At 36.6% G+C, this 26,124-nt stretch overlaps 1 protein-coding gene across 1 annotated transcript in view; it reads right to left on the bottom strand.

Moving 5' to 3' along the window:
* Positions 1-26,124, bottom strand: part of micu1 (mitochondrial calcium uptake 1) — a 112,711-nt gene that overhangs the window by 48,881 nt on the left and 37,706 nt on the right. The window contains exon 5 of the mRNA XM_039673542.2: positions 6,692-6,735. Within this exon, the coding sequence (XP_039529476.1) occupies positions 6,692-6,735 (44 nt within the window). The remainder of the gene's footprint in view (positions 1-6,691; positions 6,736-26,124) is intronic.

Genomic DNA, 26,124 nt, shown 5'->3' with positions numbered 1-26,124 from the left:
AAAAACTAAACAAATGCTCGCCTTGCTCTGTTCTGTGATGCACGTTTGTGACTCTCCAGTTTGAACTCGTTTATCAAAATCAACAAATTGTTTCCCGAGTCAACTCGTTCATTTCGTTTGTTGAATGAACCAAATGACATGAAAAACGATTCATTCATTTTGATAAACGAGTTTGAACAGGAGAGTCACGAACGCGCATCATAGAACAGAGCAAGGCGAGCATTTGAGCTTATAAAACTTAAACTTTTTTTTTTTTTTTAAATGACCAATCGTTTCACTTGATAAGACCCTTATTCATCGTCTGGAATCGTTTAAAGCCCTTTGAACAGTTTGCAGTTTGCACTGAAACTGTCTTTTGCACCTTGAACCGTTTGGTTCCCACTGAAGTCCATTATATGGAGAAAAATCCTGGAATGTTTTCATCAAAAACCTTCATTTCTTTTCGACTGAAGAAAGAAAGACATGGACATCTTGGATGACATGGGGGTGAGTAAATTATCAGCAGAAGTTTTTTTTTAAAAGTGAACTACTCCTTTAATTTAAGGAATGATCCCAAATTTCTCATGAGTGCAAAAGATTTCACCATGCAAATTTTGCAATGGGTTTAATTGCATTGCATTGACCAGCTATTCAGTTTGAAAGTGACACCTTTGTGACCTGTGCTTCATACAAGTGACATTTTAACACGATAATACATTTCTTGAAAGATATATTCAACGCATCATATACGACGCTTTTACCAAAGCGTAGACGTCCAACGCACATGGCACCGCTTAGCATCAATATAACACGCTTCGGTTATGGGAAGGTTTAGGTCTGGGGTAGGGTTAGGGTTAGACCACTAGGAGGCGCCTGCGTCTCATATTGACGCTAAAGGGTGCCATGTGCGTTGGATATCTACGCTTTGGTAAAAGCGTCGTATATGACGCCTTGGGATGAGAACAGGCTGATATATCATATAGATAAGAGCAGCTTAGATTGTAGTTGCAGCTGTAACTTTAAATAGTAGTTGTACGTGTAACCTGATAAACTACAGTTTCAAAGTACCTTCCCCAACACTGATGTTTGCAAAACACCTGTGCGCATTAAAGTGGGCTGAGTGGAACACACACATTCTCCCTCTCTCACACACACACGCAACCCGTTTTAGATGTGAAAGTCACACTTGCAAAGCACCAGCTGCGATGACCTGCAAAATACTGTTGATGGATGACGAACAAGAAGGTTAAAAGTGCTGGTGTGTTCACACATTTGTGAAAGCAAAACAATTACACAAGAGTGTTTATTAGCATAGTGCACCCATGCGTCAACTGCAAAAAAATACCCTTCCTGGAATTTCGGTTTTGCCATTCAAGATTTAGTGGCATTGGTGACATGAGGAAGTGTGTAAGAAGAAGAGAGGGGGATCCAGCGGTCCTGCCGTGAGCCCGAATGGAGCAAACCAGACACGAGATTTTGAGATATGGAAATGAAAAATCATAAGACATAGCCTAGTCCACATCCCTCAGGCTGCACGCTGGCCGACAGTCCCAATTCGAGAACGAAAAAGAGATGGAAGGAAATGGAAATGGGAAGAGGAGCATATTTCACGCAACGTGGAAATTGAATTTTTTTGAAATAACACACAGAAAAAGCTATAGATCCGAGACATGTTAACGTATGTATCTACAGACTGAGGTACAACGAGCAATAGTTACTATTATTGTTGCTACCCTAAAACTGTAATTACTTATGTGATCTCTTTCAGACAATACAAGCTTACACAATCTTTTGTATGGAGTGGTAGTCACAGTATTGTGCTAATAATAACTGTGGTAAATAGGGTTGTCATAGTTTTAAGGTGGAAAAGGATCAACCAATGATGTGGGTTTGGGGGCGGGGCTATCAACAGTATTTTCTTGGTAGACCAGTTTAAAACGGCTTTTATTTTTCCAATTCCATTTGAATGGGAGAAATTAGACTCACTCTAAAATCATTGTGTTCTTGAGCAACTGACCAAGAGCTACTTCCTTCACTTTCTCAGCTGTGCAGGAAAATAAAACAAAAAAGCTGATCTTAATAAAAAAAAATCAATCATGCGTAACTACAGATTCAGTGTACTGAAACGCTATGCATCTTGCGTACAGATGATGGTTAAAAAAAAAGCTGTGAGACTTTATTGCGAAACTGAGGAATGATTTATCACCATCTGACTTGAGAATGATTCACTAACTCAATACTACTAATGTCGAAAACAAATATGCCTAGATAAAGTGTGCGTGTGAACACAGCACAAACATTACACAGACATTAGGTAACCTAACCCAGTCCAGAGATCAGCCAGTTACGGTTAAGGTGCACCAGTACCGTAACAGCTGCTCTCTGACTGGGTCATTTGACAAATGTTCCCTCTTAATGACCATGGAGACAGGAGACTGTTTCCTGTACAAGGAAAATGGGACCTGAAACCACAAACAGCCCTGAAGAAAACCTCAGCTGAGACCAGGATGAATGCTTGTGATATTAAGGGACTAGTCTAACCACAATGTTAGATGGTTGACTTGTTGTACCGTTGGTGGTTAGTTAGTAAAAATAATAGTTTTGACAAAAACAATAATTGGCTCACTCTATTGTCTTTCTTCCAACAAACTCAAGTCTGGATCTGAGGCTTTCTGATCCTCTGTTTTCCATATAATCAAAATGAGTGGTGATTTACACAGCTAAGCTCCAAAAAACACCATACAAAGTGCATGCGCTAAGACTTCAATGGTCATACAATAGTTGAACAGCTTGACCAAAAAGTCACTGACACTGATTTTCATTTTTGGGTGAACTATTTCTTTAAAGGATTAGTTGACTTTTCAAAAAACTTTTGCTGATAATTTACTCACCCCCATGTCATCCAAGATGTCCATGTCTTTCTTTCCTCAGTCGAAAAGAAATTAAGGTTTTTAATGAAAACGTTCCAGGATTTTTCTCCATATAATGGACTTCAATGGGAACCAGACGGTTCAAGTTCCAAAAGAAACTTTCAGTACAAACTGCAAACTTGTTCAAATGGCTTTAAACGATTCCAGACCATAAATAAGGGTCTTATCAAGCAAAACGATCGCTCATTTAAAAAAAATAAAAAAAACAAAGTTTAAGGTTTATAAGATCAAACGCTCGCCCTGCTCTGTTCTGTGGTGCACGTTCGTGACTCTACTGTTCAACAAAATGAACAAATCTTTTTCCGAATCAATTCATTCGTTTCTTTCGCCGAATGAACCAAATGACTCGGAAAAAGATTTGTTCATTTTGATGAACGAGTTCGAACAGGAGTGCGTTACAGAGAGCAAGGCGAGCGTTTGAGCTTATAAAACTTAAACTTTGTTATTTATTTATAAAACGAGCGATCGTTTCGCTTGATAAGACCCTTATTCATCGTCTGGAATCGTTTAAAGCCCTTTGAACAAGTTTGCAGTTTGTACTGAAAGTTTCTTTTGGAACTTGAACCGTTTGGTTCCCACTGAAGTCCATTATATGGAGAAAAATCCTGGAATGTTTTCATCAAAACCCAAATTTCTTTTTAACTGAAGAAAGAAAGACATGGACATCTTGGATGACATGGGGGTGAGTAAATTATCAGCAAAAGTTTTTTCAAAAGTGAACTACTTCTTTAAATACCCTAGTTGCGACAAACAAGCTTCAACTGAACATTTTTATGGCGAATAGCAAGGCTTTGCTGATTAGGGTTGTATATTTTAGTAATTACAATTCTGATTCTGCTTATCGATTCTGATTCTTAACGATTCCCAGTTTCAATTCCAATATGAATAAAAAAAGTAAAACATTTAGCTATCAAACATATTTATCTTCATTTTTTGCAAAAGATTCTGTTATACCTTAAACAAAAATCAGCACCCGTAAGAACAACTAACTAAAAAACTAGACTAATCTCGTTTATAGATTAATCCTTATTAAAGTTACATAAGTTATTCAGTCAATATCAAAGAGTGATTTTCTTTTTCTTTTGTTCTGTGATTCACAGTAACTACACAGCAGCAGGTTTATTAGGCTGCTGTCACTTTAAGACAATGCATGGATCCAATATACATGCGTTTTCTCTTTCTCAACTGTTTATGTAAACTTAATACATAACCAACTGGGTTTGCGAGGATATTTGACAAAGTTTTCAAGAAGACGCAAAAGAGAAGCCAATTCATTATTCGCGCACTATGAGCCGCAGATTTTAGTGTACGCAAAAAATAGAGCGTGAGTGCCGAATTGAGTCATCTTTTGCAATTGAATGGTTTGAAATTAAAATGTTCACACTAGAATTGATAAGCAGAATCGAAATAAAAATTATATAATAAGCATCCGATTCCAGGATAGGAATCGATTTTCGACAACAATGTACTAAAAATGGAAAAGTACAGACGACAATGCTGTCTAAACGATCCCTGTTCACACGGATTCGCAAAAAAATACGATTAAAGCACTAAAACGTTACTGTTTTCACAAATTCGTGTTTTTGTAGATAACAGTGCGACGATAACTACTGTTTTCAACTTAAACTTTGAAACTTGAAAATTTCGCTTTTTTAGGTGCCCAAAATGCCATTGTCACTTAAATTCATAGATTTCCGTTCCATGTCTAATTGACCTATGGCTAAGCCACGCCCCCTCCACTCACTCGGACAAACAGTCAACATTCGGACACGGGCGCTATGGCAGCTGTCACAGTAGGAGACATTTCACAGGAAGCAATTGGTGATTTTTGGAAACAGAAAGATTATATATCATCTTGAAGTCACCTAAAGGGCCTTAACTATGCATTGGAGGGTTATATTAATAAGTTTATTGTTGAGAAGGTCGATAAAAAGCTTCAGTTCTAGGCAAAAATGTACAGGTCACAGTGTAAACGTGATAAACCGCATATCGTTGCCATCAACGTTTGGTGCTACAGTATTTACATGAATCATTCAGCACAACATTGTTAACATTTGTTATCTCAGTTATTTACAGATACATTAATGAAGCTAAGTGACAACGCAGCTAGAAGCTAACGTTAACGTTTTCTAATGTTAGGCTAACGTTAGCCTAACGTTACGTTAGAGATTTTAAAGATAACGTTCAAACATCCTTGTTTAATTTATCCACGTATAGTTGGTGTTGTGGTCTACCACGTAACTTAATCGCATAACTTAATCCAGAACAGACACTTATGTCGGTTGCGATGTGGCTTGGGAAAAGGTTAAAAAAACACCATCGCCCAGCCTCTCAGGAACCTAGTGTCAGAGTTGCATGTACTCCATGCACACAGATTGACCATTTTAAACTTAAAATGACAAAAAAAACACGAATGAAAACTGACTAACTGCAATGCATTTCAATGGACGTGGAAGCAGAGAATGTCCGAGTGTATTGGGTTAGCTGCGCACTGCGATTGGCTCGTCGCGTTTGAGGGCGTGGCTCAATCATAGGTCAATAGAGTGCCGAAGTGATGACGTCACTTTGTAGGACAACTCGGAAGCTAGCGGCGCATGGGTTCTCTCGGTCGAAAAGCAATGCATTTTCCCCATAAACTTTTAGAAAATCGCACAAAATAAGATCTGTGTTTAACAAAGAGTAGTGACACTTACACGTTTTGTCTATCAAGATAATCTTTACAAGTTAATCCAAAATGTATACATTTTGAAGCCTATATAAAGATTTTAAAAAACACAATCCGACACAATAAAGTTAAAAAAAAAACACAAGCAGGTTATAACTGTGTGTTCTATGTCAGAGATCAAAACGTGAAAATATTTAGAGGCTTTGTTCACCACAGACCTTATTTCAGGCGATTTAGCGAAAACCCATTCAAAAATCCCATAGACTTTAGAGCGAGGGAACCGGTAGTGCTAAAATGCTAACTCACTTCCGCGTTTTGGCCTACAGAGTGACGTCGTAACTTCGGCACTCTATTGCATGATTTGTATCACCTTAGAACTGTACATTTCTGAAATATGGACATTACTTGGACACAGTCACCTCTGATAACAGATCATTTTAAATTGTAATGTAGACGCATGCATTTTCTGTAAAGTTGTTTTGATACGATATGTACTGTGAAAAGCGCTATACAAATAAATGAGTATTGAACTTGACTAGATTATTTATACATTAAAAATTACATTTATCATCAACCATCTCTAGAATGAATTTGGTTTTGACCAAAATGACTATCTGTGCCTTTCTAGTACTACAGGACAGCAACAACAACAAAAGGACTAAACAGAGAGACCGAGCATCTAAGGCAAGGATAGACATGTATAAGACGGACAGAGGTGTGTTTAAAGAGGTTAGTCTAGAGACATTAAAAAACAACAGGATACCACATTAACCAGAAGGCACGTATTGGATGCCGATTAGTCTTTTGTAAATGACTATAACAACATAATGACAACAAATATCCCTGATGACAATGTATGTACAACTTTTCATGCAAATTTTTTTCAAGAGTGCGACGAGCTTTTTAGATTGTACAAGAGAGAATGTTTTAAAGCATGCTCACGATTGAGCTGTGGTTGAGATTCTGTGGAGAGAGAGTGAAAGATTTTCATGAAGAGTGAATGAGAACAAACGTCTCCATCCTGCGTCATCCTGTCGAGCTGCACAATGGCAAAGTAACTATTCGGTTCCCACTCACTCGCCCACATATGCACACGCACACAGATCTCGCTGCTTACCTTTCCATCATAGCGTTTCACCACAAACTGATCCAGACCAAGGTCTATTAGAGACAGAGACACAGAGAGAGAAACAGTCAGACGTGGCGGCTCTCCAAAAAAACATAGCAAATATTGGATAAAATAGGCCATTTTAATCACACTGAACAAAATATAAGTAAACTTCCGATCAAAAGTTTTTTAGATATTTTTAAAATATTTTTCATGTAAGTCTCACTCACCAAAGATGCATTTAAATGATCAAATATTGCAAAACAGGACGATTGTGAAATTTATTACAATTTAAAATAACAGTTCTGAATACATTATTGAATATAAAATGTAATTTATTCCTGTGATGACATCACTCCTCCAGTCACATGATCCTTCAGAAATCATTACGCACATTTTCTGCCCAAGAAACATTTCTTATTATTATCGATGTTGAAAACATATGTTTGTGGAATTTTATTCATCAAGGATGCATTAAATTGATCAAAAGTGGCATTACAAAATATTTGTATTCCAAATAAATGTTGTTCATTGGAATGTCTATTCAACAAAGAACACTGAGAAGAAATACCAAATGGTTTGCCCCATAATATTACGCGTTTTCAAAACTTAAATTTAAAAAGTGTTTCTTAAACACCAAAAGATGGATGATTTTTGAGTTTGTCCCAATACACTCTGGGATCATTTTCCCTTTAAACGATAAATGTGACGGTGCTTTAGCGACGGAATGGGGTTCAAAATGCATGATCTTGTCGTCTACCTTTCTACTAAAAGCTGACTAAAATAGGCAACTTTACTAGAATTTAAAGAGATTTTATCACACGTAAACAAGCCTATTTGTAGTAGTCATTTTCATTTATAGATGTCACTACAGGAGCTGGGCGATTACTGACGTGTACGAATGATTAATATAAGCTATTAAGGCTCATTTCCATGTTCCAGAAGTTCCAAATAAATGTCATAGTCGTTCAGCACCGAATCATTTCTCCATTAATCTTGTGTAACTGAATGCAGTACAGAGCCCAACGTGATAGAGTCTGCTGATCTAGGGTCAGCTTCATGAGCCAAGACTTCATCATTGTACAATCCATTAAAGGAACTTCCGGGTTCAATACAAGCTAAGATCGATTCACACTGAAAATAATTGACACTTGTAAAAAATTGCAATTAAAGTAATGCATTTACAATGGAAGTCTGTGGAATAGAAGTAGTTTCATGCAATCATTTGATCAAAAATACAGCAAAATTGTGAAATTACAATAATAACAAAAAAGCTGATAAAAAAACATGATCCTTCAGAAATCTTTCTAATATGCTAATAATAACATGTCATGTTATTATCCATGCTGAAACAGTTGTGCTGCTTGATATTAATGCAGAAACCGTGATCAATTTTATTCAGGATTCTTTGATGCATAAAAAGTTCAATATATCCGCATTTATTAAACAATTTTTTTTTACATTACAAGTGTCTTTACTGTCAACTTTGATCAATTTAATGGGTCCTTGGTAAATATATATATTTTTTTTTAATTTTTGCATGGTAGTGTACATTATATTTATATATTTTTTTTATAAACATGGCAGATATCAATCAAGTTCCAAAGATGAAAAAGCACCTTTAAACATACCTTTTATTTGCTATTTAAATAATATTTAAATAATGAAGAACCACGAATGACGTGCTAAGTGAGCTGAACTGTATGAAGGTCAGCGAACTTCTGAACTGTATGAACGGAGTTCGTAGTTCGACTTGTCATGACTGTTTTCCAAGATGGTGCCGCCTGTATACACGAAGTGTACTGTCTTTAAAAAATATCTTCTTATTAAACGGTCTGTACACTTACACAGTTCTCAATGCTTCGTTTTGCATGTAAGGACCCTCATTATGTTACTGTGTTAGTCTGGGGCTATTTTGAGCCTTGTTAGTGGTATAAACTAGCGATTTCTTTTTACTTAATAAATGCCCCCATTACTAGCGTTATAACCATTTTTAACCGCTTTACCACAGCTAAACCGTTTTTAGAAATAAAACTCTTTTAGAGAACGGTTGACTAGGTAACAATGTTTTATTAGACCAAAGGTTCATTTTGCGCTTTAATAGGTTATTTAAAGCTCCAGTACGTAACTTTTTTGGGTTAAAAATGATCCAAAATAATAATAATAATAATAAAAAAAACATAACCAGCCAGTGTTCAAAAATATCTGTTTGCCTTTGCTCGATTCAAAACAGTTAGCTTGTAATAATGATTTTAATTCCTGTGGTATTGGTGGATTGCCGTGGGAAATTCGAGCATGTCTTTACGTCATTACGTCACATCTGTACACATAAAGAAGGAGTCCAGGGTAGTATTGCATGTGAGGATATTGGAGGTGTACAACTGACGTAAAGTTAATAATTCCACGAATAACTGCAATTACAGATTTCAAACAGAGATGGTGACAAAGAGGAAAAACTACGGACTGCAGCTTTAAAACATAAATAATTGTAAAATAAATTATATTGCGAAAATTATATTTGGTTACCATCATGTAAAATTTCAACGTGAAAATGATAAGGAGACATGTGAAATGTGGAAATACAAATCATTCATAAACAATTCAAGAGTTTTAGTTAGGAAGTTTTTTTTTTTTAAATCAATATCATGAAATTAAATGCATTTTTGTCTTTTTCTTATTAAATAAACCTTTGACTCAAACTATTCATTTATATTAGTATTGATCATAACAACTCCAGCACTAGCTGTTCATCCCCGGGGTCTCCTCATTTACACGAAACCTTTGAGTGACAGGTGAGGTGATGTCACGACAGCGATTAGGATTGAACCGGGCCTAACTCCTGTTTGAAGCCTGGATGGCCTTTGAGCTGAGTGTATCTCTCTAATTCTTCTGCTGAAACAGGATGAATTATGGAACAGCTTTCCTCACAGCCAGATGAATAATGAATTTTATGTTCACTTCCACACTCCCTCTCTTCTTCACAACCACTTTTCATTCCCTAAAGAAAAGCCCCAACTCTTTAAACTAACTTAAATGACATCCCTCCCTGCTCTGGCATGCCGTGGGTCTGTGAAGAGAGAAAGAAACATACTTTCCATCTGAATGACTGCTTGTGCGGGTATATCCCACACTAGATCAATGCCAGCTAACAGAATCTCTACGCTTCAGTCAAACAGTCAGCATTTCTTGGTCTGTATGTCAGACGGTCTCCGTTATAAACCCATCAAACCTTCGTGTTTATCATAAGCGACAAATTGGCTCTGGGAAAACGGAGACTTTATCATAATGGGTGCCACACATAATTCAAGAACTCTCAATAACTTATTCATTATGTTTCTATGTTGATGTCTTTGGCGAGTCAGGATAACAACGAGAGGGGAAAGAGAACACTTTGTCTGGACTCAACGAGGCACTAAACTAATAAAGCTGGTGAAACTGTTCTTTGTAATCACGGTCACAGGGCATTTGGCTGAGAGGAGAATGAATGAAGCGTTTCACACTCATTTGTGGCGTTTCCCACTCTAAGAAATCTGAAGAGCGGAGTAATGGCTGCTGAAATGCAGCTTCGCCATCACAGATAAACGACAGATTAGATTTGAAAATAAAATATTAAAATCAAATAAATGCAGCCTGGGTGAGCATGAGATAATCCTTTATACAACATTAAAAAAAAATCTGAATTATTCCAAACTTTTAACCTGTGGTGTATATGTAAGTTAATGTACCGTTTCAGTATTCCTGAGCCTAGCCCTAGAGCAATGTTAAGGTCACGGGTTTGATTCCCAAGAAATATGGGTGTGAACATAAACTCTTGAAATAAATCCATTTTTATTTTCAATTTATAAATAGAGATTTTGTAATATCATTTACGATGTATTTTAGCGCAGCAAGCAGGACTGTGTTATTTGCATAGATATGTATATAAAGGCTAGATATCTCGTCCACGCTGCTGGCCAATGGAGGTCGACGTCTGCACCTGGCGGCCATCTTGTCACAGGCAGCTCGCTCACTCGTAACATTGTGTTAATGGTACATGTACTATTTAAATAGCCATAACTTGCTCAATTTTCTACCGATTTTCAAACGGTTTGGTTTGTTATAAACGTCAGAGATGTAGTTATGACACTGCATACTTATGAATAATAAGTGTATAAATGAAGAGCTCTTTTCCAAAACGCTATAAATCCATTTCAATAGTTTTCAGGAAAACTACATTTTTTACCTAGACCCACACATTTTGTGAATATTCAAATTATCCTGTTTAAATGTTTTATTGGTTCAGTCTGAACATTTTGAACAATAATTATTAAATCAAACAACAATATTGTTAATGATAATTTAAAAGTTAATTTTATTTTTTCCCAAAACGCTATAAATCCATCCATTTTTTGTATCATTTTTAGTAAAGTCATTTTTACTAAAGAGTCAAACCTCAAACAAATAGTACCAATTTCAACATATGCATGAAAAAAAACGAATTATTAAAAATGATCAATATATGATAACGATATTCAAAAAAGGGATGGGCACCCCTCCAGCACATGCACACACACACAGGCTACATAACATGTGAGCAAAGCGGAGCAGCATGACGCTTAAATATAAGTAAAAAAAAAACAAAAAACAAAATAAACATAAAATATACGTTTCACATTTGTTTTTAATAATATTACATTACTTATTTTTATTATTTCATCTATGTTGAGTAGGCTATGAAAAGGGAACCGCATGAGATGAGTAAGATAGGATTAAAATTCAAAAGCTGCCCAATATCGGAAAATATTTGGAGTGCGTCAGACATGATTTTGACCACTTATTAAGTTTTGTTTTCTAGAAAGCTTGTAAATTTCGTTTCATATAAATTGTATCTTCATTTTAATAAATGTTTCATCGACAAATTGACTGGATTAATACATTAGAAGTAAATATCAGACAATATAATCAGGACACAGAGGCGCGCAGGTGAACCGGAGCGCGTCTCATAATATGAACCGAAACACCGCGATGCTTGCCTCACACAGGCCTGAGAACTAAGCTACAGAAAGCTTTAAATATCTACTTTTAAACAAAACAATTAAAAACTAAAATAAATTGGCAACTCTCTGCGTATGTAGGCTAATTCGAAGTATGCGTTTCTATAGGCCTATGCGCGTTCACTGCGAAGATGGCGAGTAAGCATCATCAACTTTATCTTTGTTGCTGACACTGACAGAAAACACTAGTTTATTAATAAACAATTCAAATGTTTCATGCATAATCATTACTTTTTGCCGGTTCTTTGTGGCAAGCTTTATGCATACGTTGAAATGCGGAATAGGCGATTAAAAACGCTCATATGGTTTCTCTCCCATTTAATTAAATCAATATATGTGATTACTGATAATACAAATGGCTTAAATGATCTACTACTAGTCGACTAGAAAACTAGGACTCATTTTGAGGAATAAATGAACATAATAAACCTCTGTTCAGAGTGCCGCCGTGCTGGATTGTGTAGAGCGCTCATTGAATTTGAGGATTTATCGTGTTTAGGCTAAAAACAGGGCTGGCGCTTATCGCGGCTTGGAAAGAAACTGTATCTTGCAGTACATTTTAAACAAGGAAATATAGCGATTTGGCATGAAACGTTGATGGAGCAGTGAAAGGGTTCTGTCCACAGCAGAATGACACGACAAACTCATTTTTTTTAAAAATGTCGCTTATCGCTTTTTGGAAAAGAGCTCTTCAAATAATCATCCAGATAATTATAGCCACGTTAATAACGTTTGTAAGAAACCAAACCATTTGTAAATCCGTCAAGATTTCAACGAGATAAGAGTATTTGTGTTCGTCCTGACCACTCATCTTACATCAGCTTGCCTGTGACAAGATGGCCGCCGGTCATGACGACAGAAACTTCGCCTTAAGACATCTAGCCTTTATATAGATATCAATGGTTATTTACACTTAAGAATGATGAGGAGACAAGTGATGTAAAAATATAGATCAGGACACGTCCACAAAGAAGTCTTTTTCGTTAATAAGTGTCGTTTTGAAATTAAATACATGTTTGTTTGGTTTTTTTTTAAATAAACCTTTGACTCAAATTATTATAATTAAATTTGTAATGACAAATTTCACATTAAATTAGAAAAATAGTGGTCTCAGACATTAGGAACGCTCTACAGACTTTAATTAATGTGTAGTAATGTGTGTGTATGGCTAATTTACAATGGCTTCAAACATGTCTCAACCAATCAGAAGTAGTTTTAGAATTTAATAATATTTATTTTCATTTTTGCTCAGTTTTTAACTCAGTAATATCATTTGAAAGTGTTTTTGATGTCCAACTTCATTAAGTTCGAAATAAAATTAATAATAATAATAATCATAATGGTAACACTTTACAAAGAAGGTATTATTAGGTAAAGGTGTGCAACTTTTTCATTCCACTAAAGCATAAAAATACCATAATATGTTTGTGTATAATTAGGAAACATGCTCGTTTCTCATAAGTTCACACAAGTGTTTCTGAAAAACACTTCTACAGCAAGTTATTTTACTTTGAAATGTGTTTCCAGGCTAGAATGTTTGTTACATTACATTTACATTTATTCATTCAAGCTGACACTTTTTTGACACTTTTTTAAGTGTCTTGCTCAGGGACACATTGGTGTCTCATAGTGGATTCAAACCCAGGTCTCTCACACCAAAGACATGTGTCTTATCCACTGCGCCATCACCACCCCATTGTTATTGTTTCAGTCTGTGATCCAGCACATTGCTTCCTTGTCCATTGCGCTCGTTCCTGTTACGTGTGCTCAAACTGGCACCTCGTGTGAGCTCCATCCAGTCTGAGGAGCAGGCGGGAGAAACGACCATCTCCAATATTCTAAATTCGAATGCAGTACCTATTTCGACCACTATACATACCACATCATACTTAAATACTGTGCCTTTAAATACTTTAGTTAAATTAATCTAAGAATGAACAATACTTACAGCATTTAATCTTAGTTAATGCTATTTTTTACACTTACTTATACATTATTAAAATCAAATGTTGTATTTGTTAACATTACTTAATGCACTGTGACCTAACATGAACAAACAATGAGCAGCTCGACTTATTCACTAACAAAGATTAATGAATACTGCTCCAAATGTATTGCTCATTATTACTTCATTCATGTTAGTAAATGCATCAACTAATGTTAACTAACAAGACCTTATTGTAAAGTGTTAGCAAAATAATAAAGAACCTTCCGTTAGTAATCTGTTTAATTAACTGTATTATATAAAAAGATGGTTATTTATATATACGCCCAGCTGAAATGACTATACTGTGATATATACTGTTATTATGATAAATTACTGATAGTCTCAGGGTGAAATTTGTATCATACCACCCACCACAATGCTGGTACAGCAATGCTTATAATAAAAGGAATACAAATAAGGAGCTGGACAAGAAGAGAGCAGCACAAAGCGATTAAAAAGCTGTGGAGGTGTGTGTCATGTGTCTTAGAGGACTGCTGAGGTGGGCTGTATGGACACTGCCATCATTTAGAGTCCAACAAAAGAGGATAAAGAGGAAGGGACAGCCAGTACTACCGCGTACAAGTGAACAGTGAATACTTTCATTTAGGGATTGCAGTCAAATTTGTGCTTAAAGTGCACATTTACTATCCACTTTGCTTTAAAAGTGGCCATTTTTCTTAGCATGGTCTTACTGACACAGCCGTGTGATTAAAGCACATCTGAATGTATTACATTACAGAAGCACCAAGCTGTCAGACCGTGGAACAGAAGGAAGTGCACTTCTTCTGGCTTGCTTAGATCCAGGCTCAAGTTTGGTCAGGGTTATGTCCTCTACTGTCTTGTACTTAAGTGCTAAAAAGCCTTTATGTGTGTGTGCATGTGTGAGAATTATGTAATGGAGAACAATTTTCAAGGGGATGATTTTCTGTGGGTGACAAACATAAGCATCAAAGCATCTCTAAATTTGAATTTGTTTAAAAAAATGCCAAGTTCTTAGAAATGTAATCTTTGTACATGTTTTTAAAAAATATTTATGCCACTTTGGAAAAAAAAAAAAAAAGACTAAAAATGTCATGCGGTGTAGACATCAAGTGAAAAGTAATAAATGACATAATAAATGTCCATACACCTTGAATGCATGAGGTATTCTTAACTTCATTAATTACTAATTCATAAATAATACATTTCATTAAATTAATTCATTACTTTAAAGAAATATTTCGAAAAAATATTATATAGAAAAATATGATTATTCCAACTCAACATGGTTTTCTTTTCAAGAATTTCACCCTTCTATTTTCATCATTATGATATCATGACACTTGTACCCCCCTGTAACTTTATGAGCCCCCAAAACATAAATATTTCAAAATTTTAATCCAAAAATTAAAACATGTTCATCAGTGATGTAGTGTATTCAAGACATTGGGCCCTATCACACGCGACCAAGTCCAGGTTCGTGTTTTTTGCTAGTTTCAGCCCGACGCAATTATCATTTTCACGTCCAGTGCCACGTTGTTTGGATAGAAAATGCATTTTTGCGCCCATCTGAAAACGATGTGTGTTCAGGTGCATTGTTTGGCGGGTTGCTATTTTGAAGCAACTGAAATAGACTGCACCATTGACTGACTGAAACCTGCTCTAAGTCAATATTTTTTTGTTATTAAAGGGCACATTAGTAATATGAGCCTATAGGCGGGTCCACAATGCGCATACACTCTGCTTATCACAAGCCATGTTTCCATCCACTTTTCAATCGAATTATCTGAAGTTCGGTACAAAAAACTCAGGCGAATAAAGCTGGTGAAAGTGTGTTTCCATCCAACGGCTTTAAAGCGAATAAAAACCTGTACGTAATGACGTCACATGCTGTTTTGCGATCAAATTGTTACATCGAATTGATTTGAGACATTTTAAGGTGTTTCCACCTTATTTTCACACTGAATTTTTTGCGAACAAAGTTTTGCTAGAAAAAAACGGATTGCGCCATCTACCAACAAATGATCAATATTTCACAAGTTGTAGCCTAATAGTGCTTATGTGCCAGCTGATAGCGACATATGTAAGGGATAATGTATGTAATGTATATGCGAGTCGGTTGTTAGGCTGAAGGGGTTGTATTCGCTATAACCGCCTCGCTATACATTATCCTCCTTATTGCATGGCTACCTACCAAATAAATCAATAATTTGACACAAAATATTGACTTAAAAAGGAGTTTATTGATTTAAAAACGAGTATTGCTTCTGACATTGCTTGTTGACATCCGCCATGTGTGCGCAAACAGAGCGGGAATACTGGCCGGAAAAGAACTCGTCTTCTTCTAAGTTTTGTGGCGTGTTGCAACCATAAAAGGACCTAAAACTTAATCGCAATTCATTATTTATACGGCAAATAATGTTTCCATCAGGTTTTATCGCATTAGCCGTATATCGATCAAGATAAAATCCGATGAGACTGAACGCATTTCATATGAGTCGATATTCATGAAATGTAATCGAATTTTACTGTTTCCGTAAGGTATTTTTCATTCGATATCACTTAATTCGCAACATGACATCATGACTTTTGTGTAAACATACACGCCTGACTCGAAAGTGGCGTGTTCTCAACGCATTTTGAGCCATCCGCGTGTATCCAAGTGTATGCGTGTATGTCTACGCCATTAACGTCCGAGTGATTCCGCGTGTCTGTACACGCCGTCAAATGTCCGCGCGAAACGAAGCAAAATTCCTAGGATGGTAAGGGAACAGTCATAAATGCCATTAACCCCAGTGACAGTTAGGTTTAGGGACGGGGTTGAGGTAAGTCATATTTTTATATATACAGTAATAACGTTAAGTCAACGGCGTTCATAAACACGCTGAAAAGCGATTATGCGTCTTGATAGCACGCCAAAAATGGAAATACGAATTGGCGTGTCATACACACGCTACTTCATGAGATCAGTCTGTAATTCGGATAAAAACGTGTGAATGGAAACATGGCTACACACACAGGGACAAACAGAAGCACACAAACATGCCAAATATTCAAAATAAAAGGATTACAATGTAAAAGTTTATTATTGTGTACATAAATAAAGATATGGTGAAATCCTGTTTGTCCCGTAGACGCTTTAACCGAACGTTCGGTAAAGTAGTTCCAGGCAGGTCTTGACCGCATTACAGATCCATATCACTTTGCGTAGTTAACTGTAATAACTGAAATTACGATACAATTCATAACAAGAAAAATGTATTTTGGATAGATAATGTATTACATTTATGCATTTGGCAGACGCTTTCACCCAAAGCGACTTCCATTGCTTTTCAAAGTACACATTAACATTCTTATCAGTTCTTGCTTTCCCTGGGAATCGAACCCATGACCTTGGCACGACGCGGGTATGCAGTATTTGTCCAATAAGTCAACGGCCCGTCATCAATTATTCCATACTTATTACACGGCTCTGTAGGATACTTGATTCTGATTGGTCAATCGCGCCATCCAGCGGTATGTTATTCCCAGATAACAACCGCTGAAAACCGATAACACAGACTCATCTGGGTTACTGAAGTCGGCAGCGATATACGCTTCCTAGTTTTGCATTTGGTGAGCTAATAAAATATTAAAACTCAGCCAAATCAATATTTTGTGTACAGTTATTTGTATATATGCCATCCAGTATCGTGGACTCGCTCACTCGTTTCATCCCGCTTCACGCCGGGCTCCTCGTCTGCCTGTCGGGGGTTTATATTCTGAGATAACAACTGATTGACTGTTTTGGTGTGATCACAACAAACCCCCAAACGCACCAGGAGTGAAAACGTCTAAGGTTAGAATACCAAAATGTGTGAACTCATAAACAGTCCCTAATCTAAATTATATATCTAACATTTATTGTCCGAGATGACAAATCGTTATGTATAATGCAGACGGGTCTAAAAATGGTCTTTTGGCTGTGAACGCAAAGTGCAAATGCATTTACACATGCAAATACACACATTTGCAGCCATCAGCACTTCTATCGGTTATTCATGGCCAGTGATCAAATCTCTTGCATCAGCTCAGCCTCTGGGTGAGAGTGACTGAGTCTTTCATTCTACCATGCTAATTCATTTACCAAGCAACGTCACACAAACACACTCACTCAATGAAGTGGGCTTCACTGTGCATGGCATTCCCTCCTATAAAAGCCTCTGCGTGGTTTGCCATCTCTTTACACGCAACAGCTATTTTCCTAGCTCAGCTGTCATGGACTCCGGTATCATGTGAGGGGTGGAATGGAGAACCATGGGAAACTAAGATGACCCATGAGGAAGGTGTGCAAAATTCAAGCCCCCATCAAAATGCCAAGATGTTGCTGATAAAGTAAATAATGTAAAAAGCCATTATTAAACACTATGAGAAAGCAGATAATATGATACAATTATTTTAAATTAACCGTCTAATGAATAAAACCAAAGTCAATTCATTTTGGTAATGCCCCAGGCAGGGGTTTTTGCAGTCACACGTCTCCTGTCTGCTTCAATGAAGAAAAACTGCAGGCTATGCTTATAAGTAGTTCAGCAACATATTTCAATGAAATCTGACACACACACACACACACACAAAATGATATCCTCTTCAAAAGCTGTATTTCCTCAGGTTGGTCTAGATAATGTGCATGCATGTCTCTTTTAACTGAAAGGTGGATCTCTCATTTAGAGGTCTTCCACTTGGATCCGAGACCCGAGCAGATTCTAGGTTGTTACTAGTTTTTATTTTAATATCATTTTCAAACTTTCAATAAATTTCAGTTTAGTTTCCGTTAGTTTCATTAATGGTTTTGTTACTTTTAATGTAGTTTTTCTTTTGTGAACATTTCTATTTAGTTTTTATGTATTTAGTTTCTCTTTTAGTTAATCACTCATAGTTTCCAACAGAACACTTCCAACACTTAAAGGGATACTCCACTTTTTTTTGGAAATTGGCTTATTTTACAACTCCCCCAGTGTTATACAGTTGGGCTTTTACCGTTTTCGAATCCATTCAGCCTATTTTCTGATATTTAGAAGAATATCAGTAACCAGACAGTTTCTGGTCTCATTGACTTCCATAGTATATATTTGAAGAGTTCAGATGCAAAAGCCTCTAAATGACATTTGAAATTTTCTTCTTTAATGATGATTTTTATCAAACTTGTATATTTAAGTTCAGTAATTTCACTTAAATGGCAATGATAATTACCTATTAATTGTTATTTAAGTGAAATTAATGAAATAAAATATACAAGTTTGATAAAAATCATCATTAAAGAAGAAAATTTCAAATGGCATTTAGAGGCTTTTGCATCTGAACTCTTCATTTGTTCCTACTATGGAAGTCAATGAGACCAGAAACTGTCTGTTTACTGATGTTCTTCTAAATATCAGAAAATCGGCTGAATGGTTTCGAAAATGGTAAAACCCAACTGTTTAACTCTGGGGGAGTTGTAAAATGAGCCTATTTCCAAAAAAAGTTGAGTATCCCTTTAAACGTACAGTATGCGATTTTTGGCCACCAGGGGTCACTCGTTTAAAATAATAACAAAAGACGTACTTTGATGACGTCGGGAAAGAGCGTGGGCTTACGGGAGTTGTTGTCGCTGTCAATGACAACCAGCTCAGCTCATGACATGACATCATCGTTTCACAAAATATACGGATATACGCCATCTCTCTGTAGATTTAGCTTGTCAAGAAGCTTTAAATGCAACCCCAATGTTTACCTGTGTCATGCTTCTCCTGTCCCAAACCCTTCTCGGGTCATATTTTTCACCCGTACGTTTGAGCTTTAGCTAATGAGCTGGCTGTAGCAGCAGAACGTGCAGGCAAAGCGTAATCGTGGTCCATAACTATTATACAGACGAATATAAATATTAATATTACGCTACTTCAATGAATGACCTATTTTAGAATATTTTTCGTATATAGAGCGCACCGGATTATAAAGCACATAAGATACTGCAGTCTAACGTTTGACTGGGTTTGCGTTATTCATCCACTATGTGCTAAAGGCTAAAGGGAATGTAGTGAGTGCGCGGCGCCGGAGGTGAGGCATTTATTTAATAAGCATGAGAGAGCTGAAGCGGGCACGTACATTCGCAGCCTGACTCATATGAGTATTCAATGTGCGCGGCTCGCTAACAGCAACAGTTGGCTGATTTGAATGAGACGACACGGTTACTGTGAACGGGGAGCGCTTTATGCGTGAGCAGCACCGGGGACAGTGTGTCTGTTAAGAGTGAGCGCTCGTGTGTTACGTGATTTACACACATAAAAATACGTACTACTTTTTTTTCTTCGTCATTTTCTTTGCTTTATTGGCGGTAGTCCAGTGTTCCCCTTTGTGTTTGGCGGTTTCGCCGGGTTCCGCAAGGAAGTTAGAGAAAATAGAGGAGTCAAAGGTTATATGACGCCATAGACGGGCGACGAAACGGAAATAAAGAAACGTCCCGTGTCTTCGAATTAAACTATAAATTTCTCCGTATTTGAAATTTGGTGGAAACTGTCGGGATAATGTAAGTACATATCTAACAGAAATATATAACATAGATACAGTTATTTTTGCTATTTTTAATGCAGAAAAAATACATATTGTGGCTTTAAAGACAGTTCATTTCAGCAAATGTTTTCAGTTTACTCTTGTGCAAACCTCTTAATAATAAAAAAATAAAATAATTGTTTGAGATTGAACAAATAAGCTAACAAATACAACTTAAAAGTAAAAACAATTAATTCATACTCATTCATATTAAAGATTAAACTTGTGGTGTATAAGAAAAAAAAAACATGCGTATGATTATTATGATTAATTCTTTCAAACATTATTATTGTATTGATCCATTTATGCTTTTCGTTTATTACATCTTTTAATAATATACTTATAGGTCTACTCATATTCATGCGTTCTATTCAGACCAAAAATGTAGTTTACTTCTACTTTGACAAATGTATGTCCGTTTATGGCCTATTTGTTTTCTGTTCAGTGTGGTGTCGTGTCTATTATGCTTATTATGTCTATTATGTCTATTATCTTGTTTAGTTTCACATGAGCTGGCTATCTTACTTGGAAATAAGTTACAGCTGTAATTGCATAAGGTCTATTCATGATGGAAAACTTATTTGGACATTTCTTCTTGTTAGGGCTGGTTCATACAAAAAGTGGTATTGCTTAGAAAAAGCGAGACGCGGGCAGTGGAATATGTAAAAAGCGCAAAATATCGAGACATATTTTAAAATCTAAACTCATTTTAACTTGAGTGCTGCATTTTCGGAACTTCGTGTCTCGCATGAGATGCTACAAAAGACGCCGTTGGTCATACATGTCCATCTAGCGCGTGTTTACATTGAAAAATAAAGTAGCGCGGTGGAATGGAAAAGCTTGATTTTCCGGTACAGGATGAGAGCTTATTAATTACGAAAATGATTATTTATTTTTGCTAATTATTATTTTATTTGCCTTAGTTTTTCAGTAACTGTTGTTAGTTTCGTTTCGTTTTAGTTTTTCATTGGTGTTAAAATTTCATTTCAGTTTACAAAATCGTTTTTTGACCAACAGTTTTAGTCTTAGTTTCAGTTTTCACGAAAATTAGGTTCACGTCGAACACCTTGAAAAGTGACTCGGACCCGGGTCGGGTGTAAGATTAGTATTAGTAGCCTTGGGTCTTGGGTAATTTTAGACAAATTTGCTTTTACTGAATGGACCCGAGAAGACCCAGATTCTTTTAAAATGTCAACTTTACATTAAAGTTTGTGATAGTTTCCATCTACCACTATTTAAAGGGACACTCCACTTTTTTTGGAAATAGGCTCATTTTACCACTCCCCCAGAGTTAAACAGTTGAGTTTTACCGTTTTCGAATGTATTCAGCCGATTTTTTGATATTTAGAAGAATATCAGTAACCAGACAGTTTCATTCACAGGTCTCATTGACTTCCATAGTATATTTTTTTCCTACTATGGAAGTCAATGAGACCAGAAACTGTCTGGTTACTGATATTCTTCTAAATATCAAAAAATCGGCTGAATGGATTCGAAAACGGTAAAACTCAACTGTTTAACTCTGAGGGAGTGGTAAAATGAGCCTATTTCCAAAAAAAGTGGGGTATCCCTTTATGCACACATAGCATCCAACACTATTTACACTTTAAACTGAATCCTCTGCCTAAAAAAAAATTATTTAGTGTATTTTGATGGTTACTACATAAAATATGATAGAATATGTCAAAAAAGCCAATACAGTTGTTTGGTGCTTCATGTTGTGGCCTGGGTTCCACTTCATTTTAGACATACAGTCACTAACTTCTCGAAGCACTTCCCCTCGGGGGAATCCCTGCGTGTGAAGGAATGTTTCAGATTTGACAAATGGAGAGAGCAAACTCATATGTACGCTTCAGGCAGCTCCATTTCCCATGATGCAATGTTGATTGTGACATTACAGAAGATGGCACTAAATCTACCCCCACTGATTATAAATAACCTTCATGGCAGGTTCCAAGTGATCAAGGGCTTAGGCCATTCCCTTCAGACACTAGTGGACACTAGCAGAATGCAAGCAAAGTACAGTATATGAGAGTTCATGAGACGCAGACAAGTCGAGTGAAGGGCATAGATATTTGAAGTAGAATGTATCCAAGGTTTGGCTGTAAAGCATAACCCTGTCAGTCCCTGGAGGTTGATGGGGGTTAAAATAGTAACAACAGTTTAAATTTCACACGACAGCGATAGTTTTCGGTTTTGTTTCACTGCTACAATAAGATGATGACAGGTCAAAAAACCCTCAGTCCTCAGAGGAACATTATAGACTCAGATTAGAGCACAAGAAATGATCGAGAAAGTCAGTCCGCTCCACAAGCTAGTGGCTATTGGTGTATTTATGACTTAAAGCTATTTATAGAAACAGCATGAAGTTAGATGACTTTGAAGTCGGGCTGCACCAGACTAAAGATTTTTCTAGTCGACTAGTTGTTGTTCATTTAAGCCACAAGTCGACTAATCGCACGATTTTATAAATTCTGTAAAGTCAGTAAAGTCATAATTACTTATATTTATATATACCGAGGAGAATGCTAAACCATAATGGCCATTTAATATACATAGGCATAATATAGCCTATACCACGCTCAAGTGTAAGGATAAAGCTTCAAGGATAATGCGTAAGGAAAAATTAGCAAGGACACATTTTAAATATTTATTAGTAAACTAGTGTTTTCTGTGTCAGTTTTGGCTGCAAAGAACAAGTTTACGATGCTGACTCGCCATCCCCGCAGTATAGTGAACGCGCATATAGAGAGAAATGCACATTTCATACAGATTACATAAGCATAGAGTATTTATTTTCAAACAGAATTTGTTTCATTTAAAAGTAGACTTTTCAGGCTTTCCATAGATATAATGTTTCATGTGTGTGAGGCAAGTATACGCTAAGTATACGCTAAAGTTCATTTATGCAACATGTTCCAGTTCATGGAGCATGTAGAAAGCACATCTTGTTTGTTTTCTTTAATTCACAAAGGCACAACTTTTTCTTGTTATTATAGTTAATACCCTTAACCAAAAAGATTGCATCCACTATCCAGCAGGGCCACTATTTTTTTAAAATGTATTTATTTGAGGTGTATATATACAGTATATATATATATATATATATATACACACACACACATATACACCTCAATTAAATACATTTTAAATAAAATAATAATAATAAACAAAGCTTAAACATCCATTTCGTAACAGACGTGTGTTTATTTGAGCACTTCAGTAAATGAAACGTCACACTAGAGCCTGTACAGCACTGAGGTAAATATCAGTAAATAGCAGGCTCCTAACTTCAATAATATAATAAAAGTTAAATATTGAAAAAACATTTTGTTTTAAAGCGTTCTGTATTTCCACACAAAGACGTGTGAAATAGCCTACTGCTCTGTGCTTTGAGAGGGATGTGGGACACGAGCAGGAAAGAGACCATCGATCTAAAATGTAATGTAAATTGTAAAAGCTCTGAAGAGTGAATTTTATCTTCCACAAGGGTCACATTTAAGTTTTGTTTGATTCTGCACTGCCAGAGAAAGCTAAACTTAAATCACCCACGCGTGTGAAACGCGCTTTACAAATAATCTTGACACGCCTTACCAAGAATAACAACAAGCACAAACTGTGTTAAAAAGAATTTGATGTGCAAGTAAAAAGGTAGGCTATCTTTCCTACAGCGTTTTTCTACTTTAACACAGTAATAATGCAAATTAGGACCAATTAAAAGCAAACCAAAGGAAGAGAAGTTTGTGATCCCCTGCAAAAATGGGTGAGACGCGAGTGAAGATTTGGGAAAAGAAACAAGAGATTCCATGTCCGGTGGAAAAACTAATGGAATATTGTTCAATTTGCTGATAATCGGGTGACCAGATCGCAAAACAGAATACAAAGCCAACAAAGCTTAAATTTATGGGCTCATCCGCAACCCTCTCTTTCGTCATAAAACCAAACGTTTCCATGGCTGTGATCAGAGATGTATAGTAACGAAGTAGAACTACTTAAGTACTGTACTTAAGTACTAAAATGCTAGAGTATTGTTTTTTTCTCATACTTCTACTTTTACTTCAGCAGATATTGTCGATAAATTTAATACTTTTACTTCGATATTTTTTTAATGTTCTGCTAGTTACTCGTTACAATTATAAAAATTTTACGAATGATTCGTTGCAAGTTAGCTTTCATACTGCCTAAATCACACGCCAGTATTATAGGGTAATGGTATTGATTGATACAAACACTGACAACTAATGCAGGGGTTGCCCTCCAATTACATTTTTTTGGCCGCCAAAGCAAATTTTTATCCCGCCAAAGCGCCTTATTCGATTGCTAGTTCAAACTTTTGACTGCTTTCTTTAATAATTACATGACATAATACTTGTACTTTTACTTTTAGTACTTAAGTAGTGAACTACTTGCAATACTTAAGTACAAAAAAATGTTGAATACTTTAGTACTACTACTTAAGTGTGGTGCTTAAAGAGCACTTCAACTTCTACTCAAGTCACTTTTTTGATAGAGCACTTGTACTTTTACCCAAGTCTGGGTTTCTAGTACTTTATACATCTCTGGCTGTGATTTAATTGCGAACCTATTATTTCTTTTGTAAACAGAGCTTTGTGCTTCACTCCAGTCGTAAATATTCATGTAAAACAGCATTCACATACAAAAAAAAATGTGAATTTGTGTTTTGGCTCTGCGTTATGTCCACGTACAGGCACAAAGAATGGACTGAACGGAGCAAAGCAAGGGCAGGGTCTGTCTCCTCCAGGGGCAGCGCTTGTAGGGTCACCCCCTGGTCCCTGAAAGGAGTGGTGGGAACCTTGGACCCATATCTGGGTCTGGGTCCCCGAATTCCAGGCACCATTGGTTGACCGAAAAATGCTTGCAGGTTCCCTGCCCTCTTCATGGAAGCGAGCGTGGAAAGCACTGTCTTCGAAGCGGATGATAATGTGCGGCAATAGCGGCAACATACACTTTCAGGGTGGAGGGAGACAGCCTTTGCTCCAGTCCTTCCTGATCGAGAAGAACGCCACTCAGTGAACAGGTTCCCCTTCAGAGTGTAAGCGAGCCTCTTAGAGGGTGCTCTCTCCAAAGTGATGGTGTCTATGACCGCCTGAAGCAGATCACCGAAGTCCTCCTTTGTGTTAACGAGCAGTTGAACTGGTGTTACATAATAAAGTGGCCAGTGAGTGTATGTACACATTAGGAGTAGTGGGTAGAGAACACACTGATAACCGTGGACACACACGGACTTGTGGCACCAGGGGAGTGATTGGATGTTAGATGCCTTGCTCAAGGGTACCTCAGTCATTTCTTGACGGTATTGAGAATCGAACCGGGTTATCAGTCTGACTCTCTAACCATTAAGCCACGATTTCCTCCTCTTGACTTTTTTCTCTTTGTCTTCTCATCAATTTTGGAGGGACACTCTGTTTTGATAATGTTCACTGTTGTGTTGTACTTTCTCCACTTGTCGTTCTCCACTCTCTTCACTGTGTTCCATGGTATTCTTTTAATTGAAGTCTTTCCGCATTTGAAACACTGATTGTGTGATTACATGAGACATGATAAATTTCAGTAAGTTGTACCGTTTCTTTCAACATACCTTCTCATGTTCATTCATTTTATTTCATGATATAACTAATGGTAAAGCGTAAAGGCCATTGCACACTGAGTACGAAATTTTCGTATGCGTTTTTTCGTGTTCGTCAGCCTTAAAATTCGTCACGCACAGAAACCTTGCACACTGAGTCCGATGAGTATTTAGTAAAACCAATTGCGGGAAAAAACGCAAAAATACAAAATGGATTCGTCAAGCAGTGAGGATGATTTGGTTGTCCTCTCGAGAAGAAAGAGAAAATATTGCGTCCATCCAATCCTGA

Source organism: Pimephales promelas, chromosome 11 (genome assembly GCF_988280905.1).
Source record: "Pimephales promelas chromosome 11, fPimPro1.hap1.1, whole genome shotgun sequence".
NCBI classification, from domain to species: Eukaryota; Metazoa; Chordata; class Actinopteri; order Cypriniformes; family Leuciscidae; genus Pimephales; species Pimephales promelas.
The sequence above is the reverse complement of the archived record's forward strand: the minus strand, read 5'-3'. Positions and strand labels throughout refer to the sequence as shown.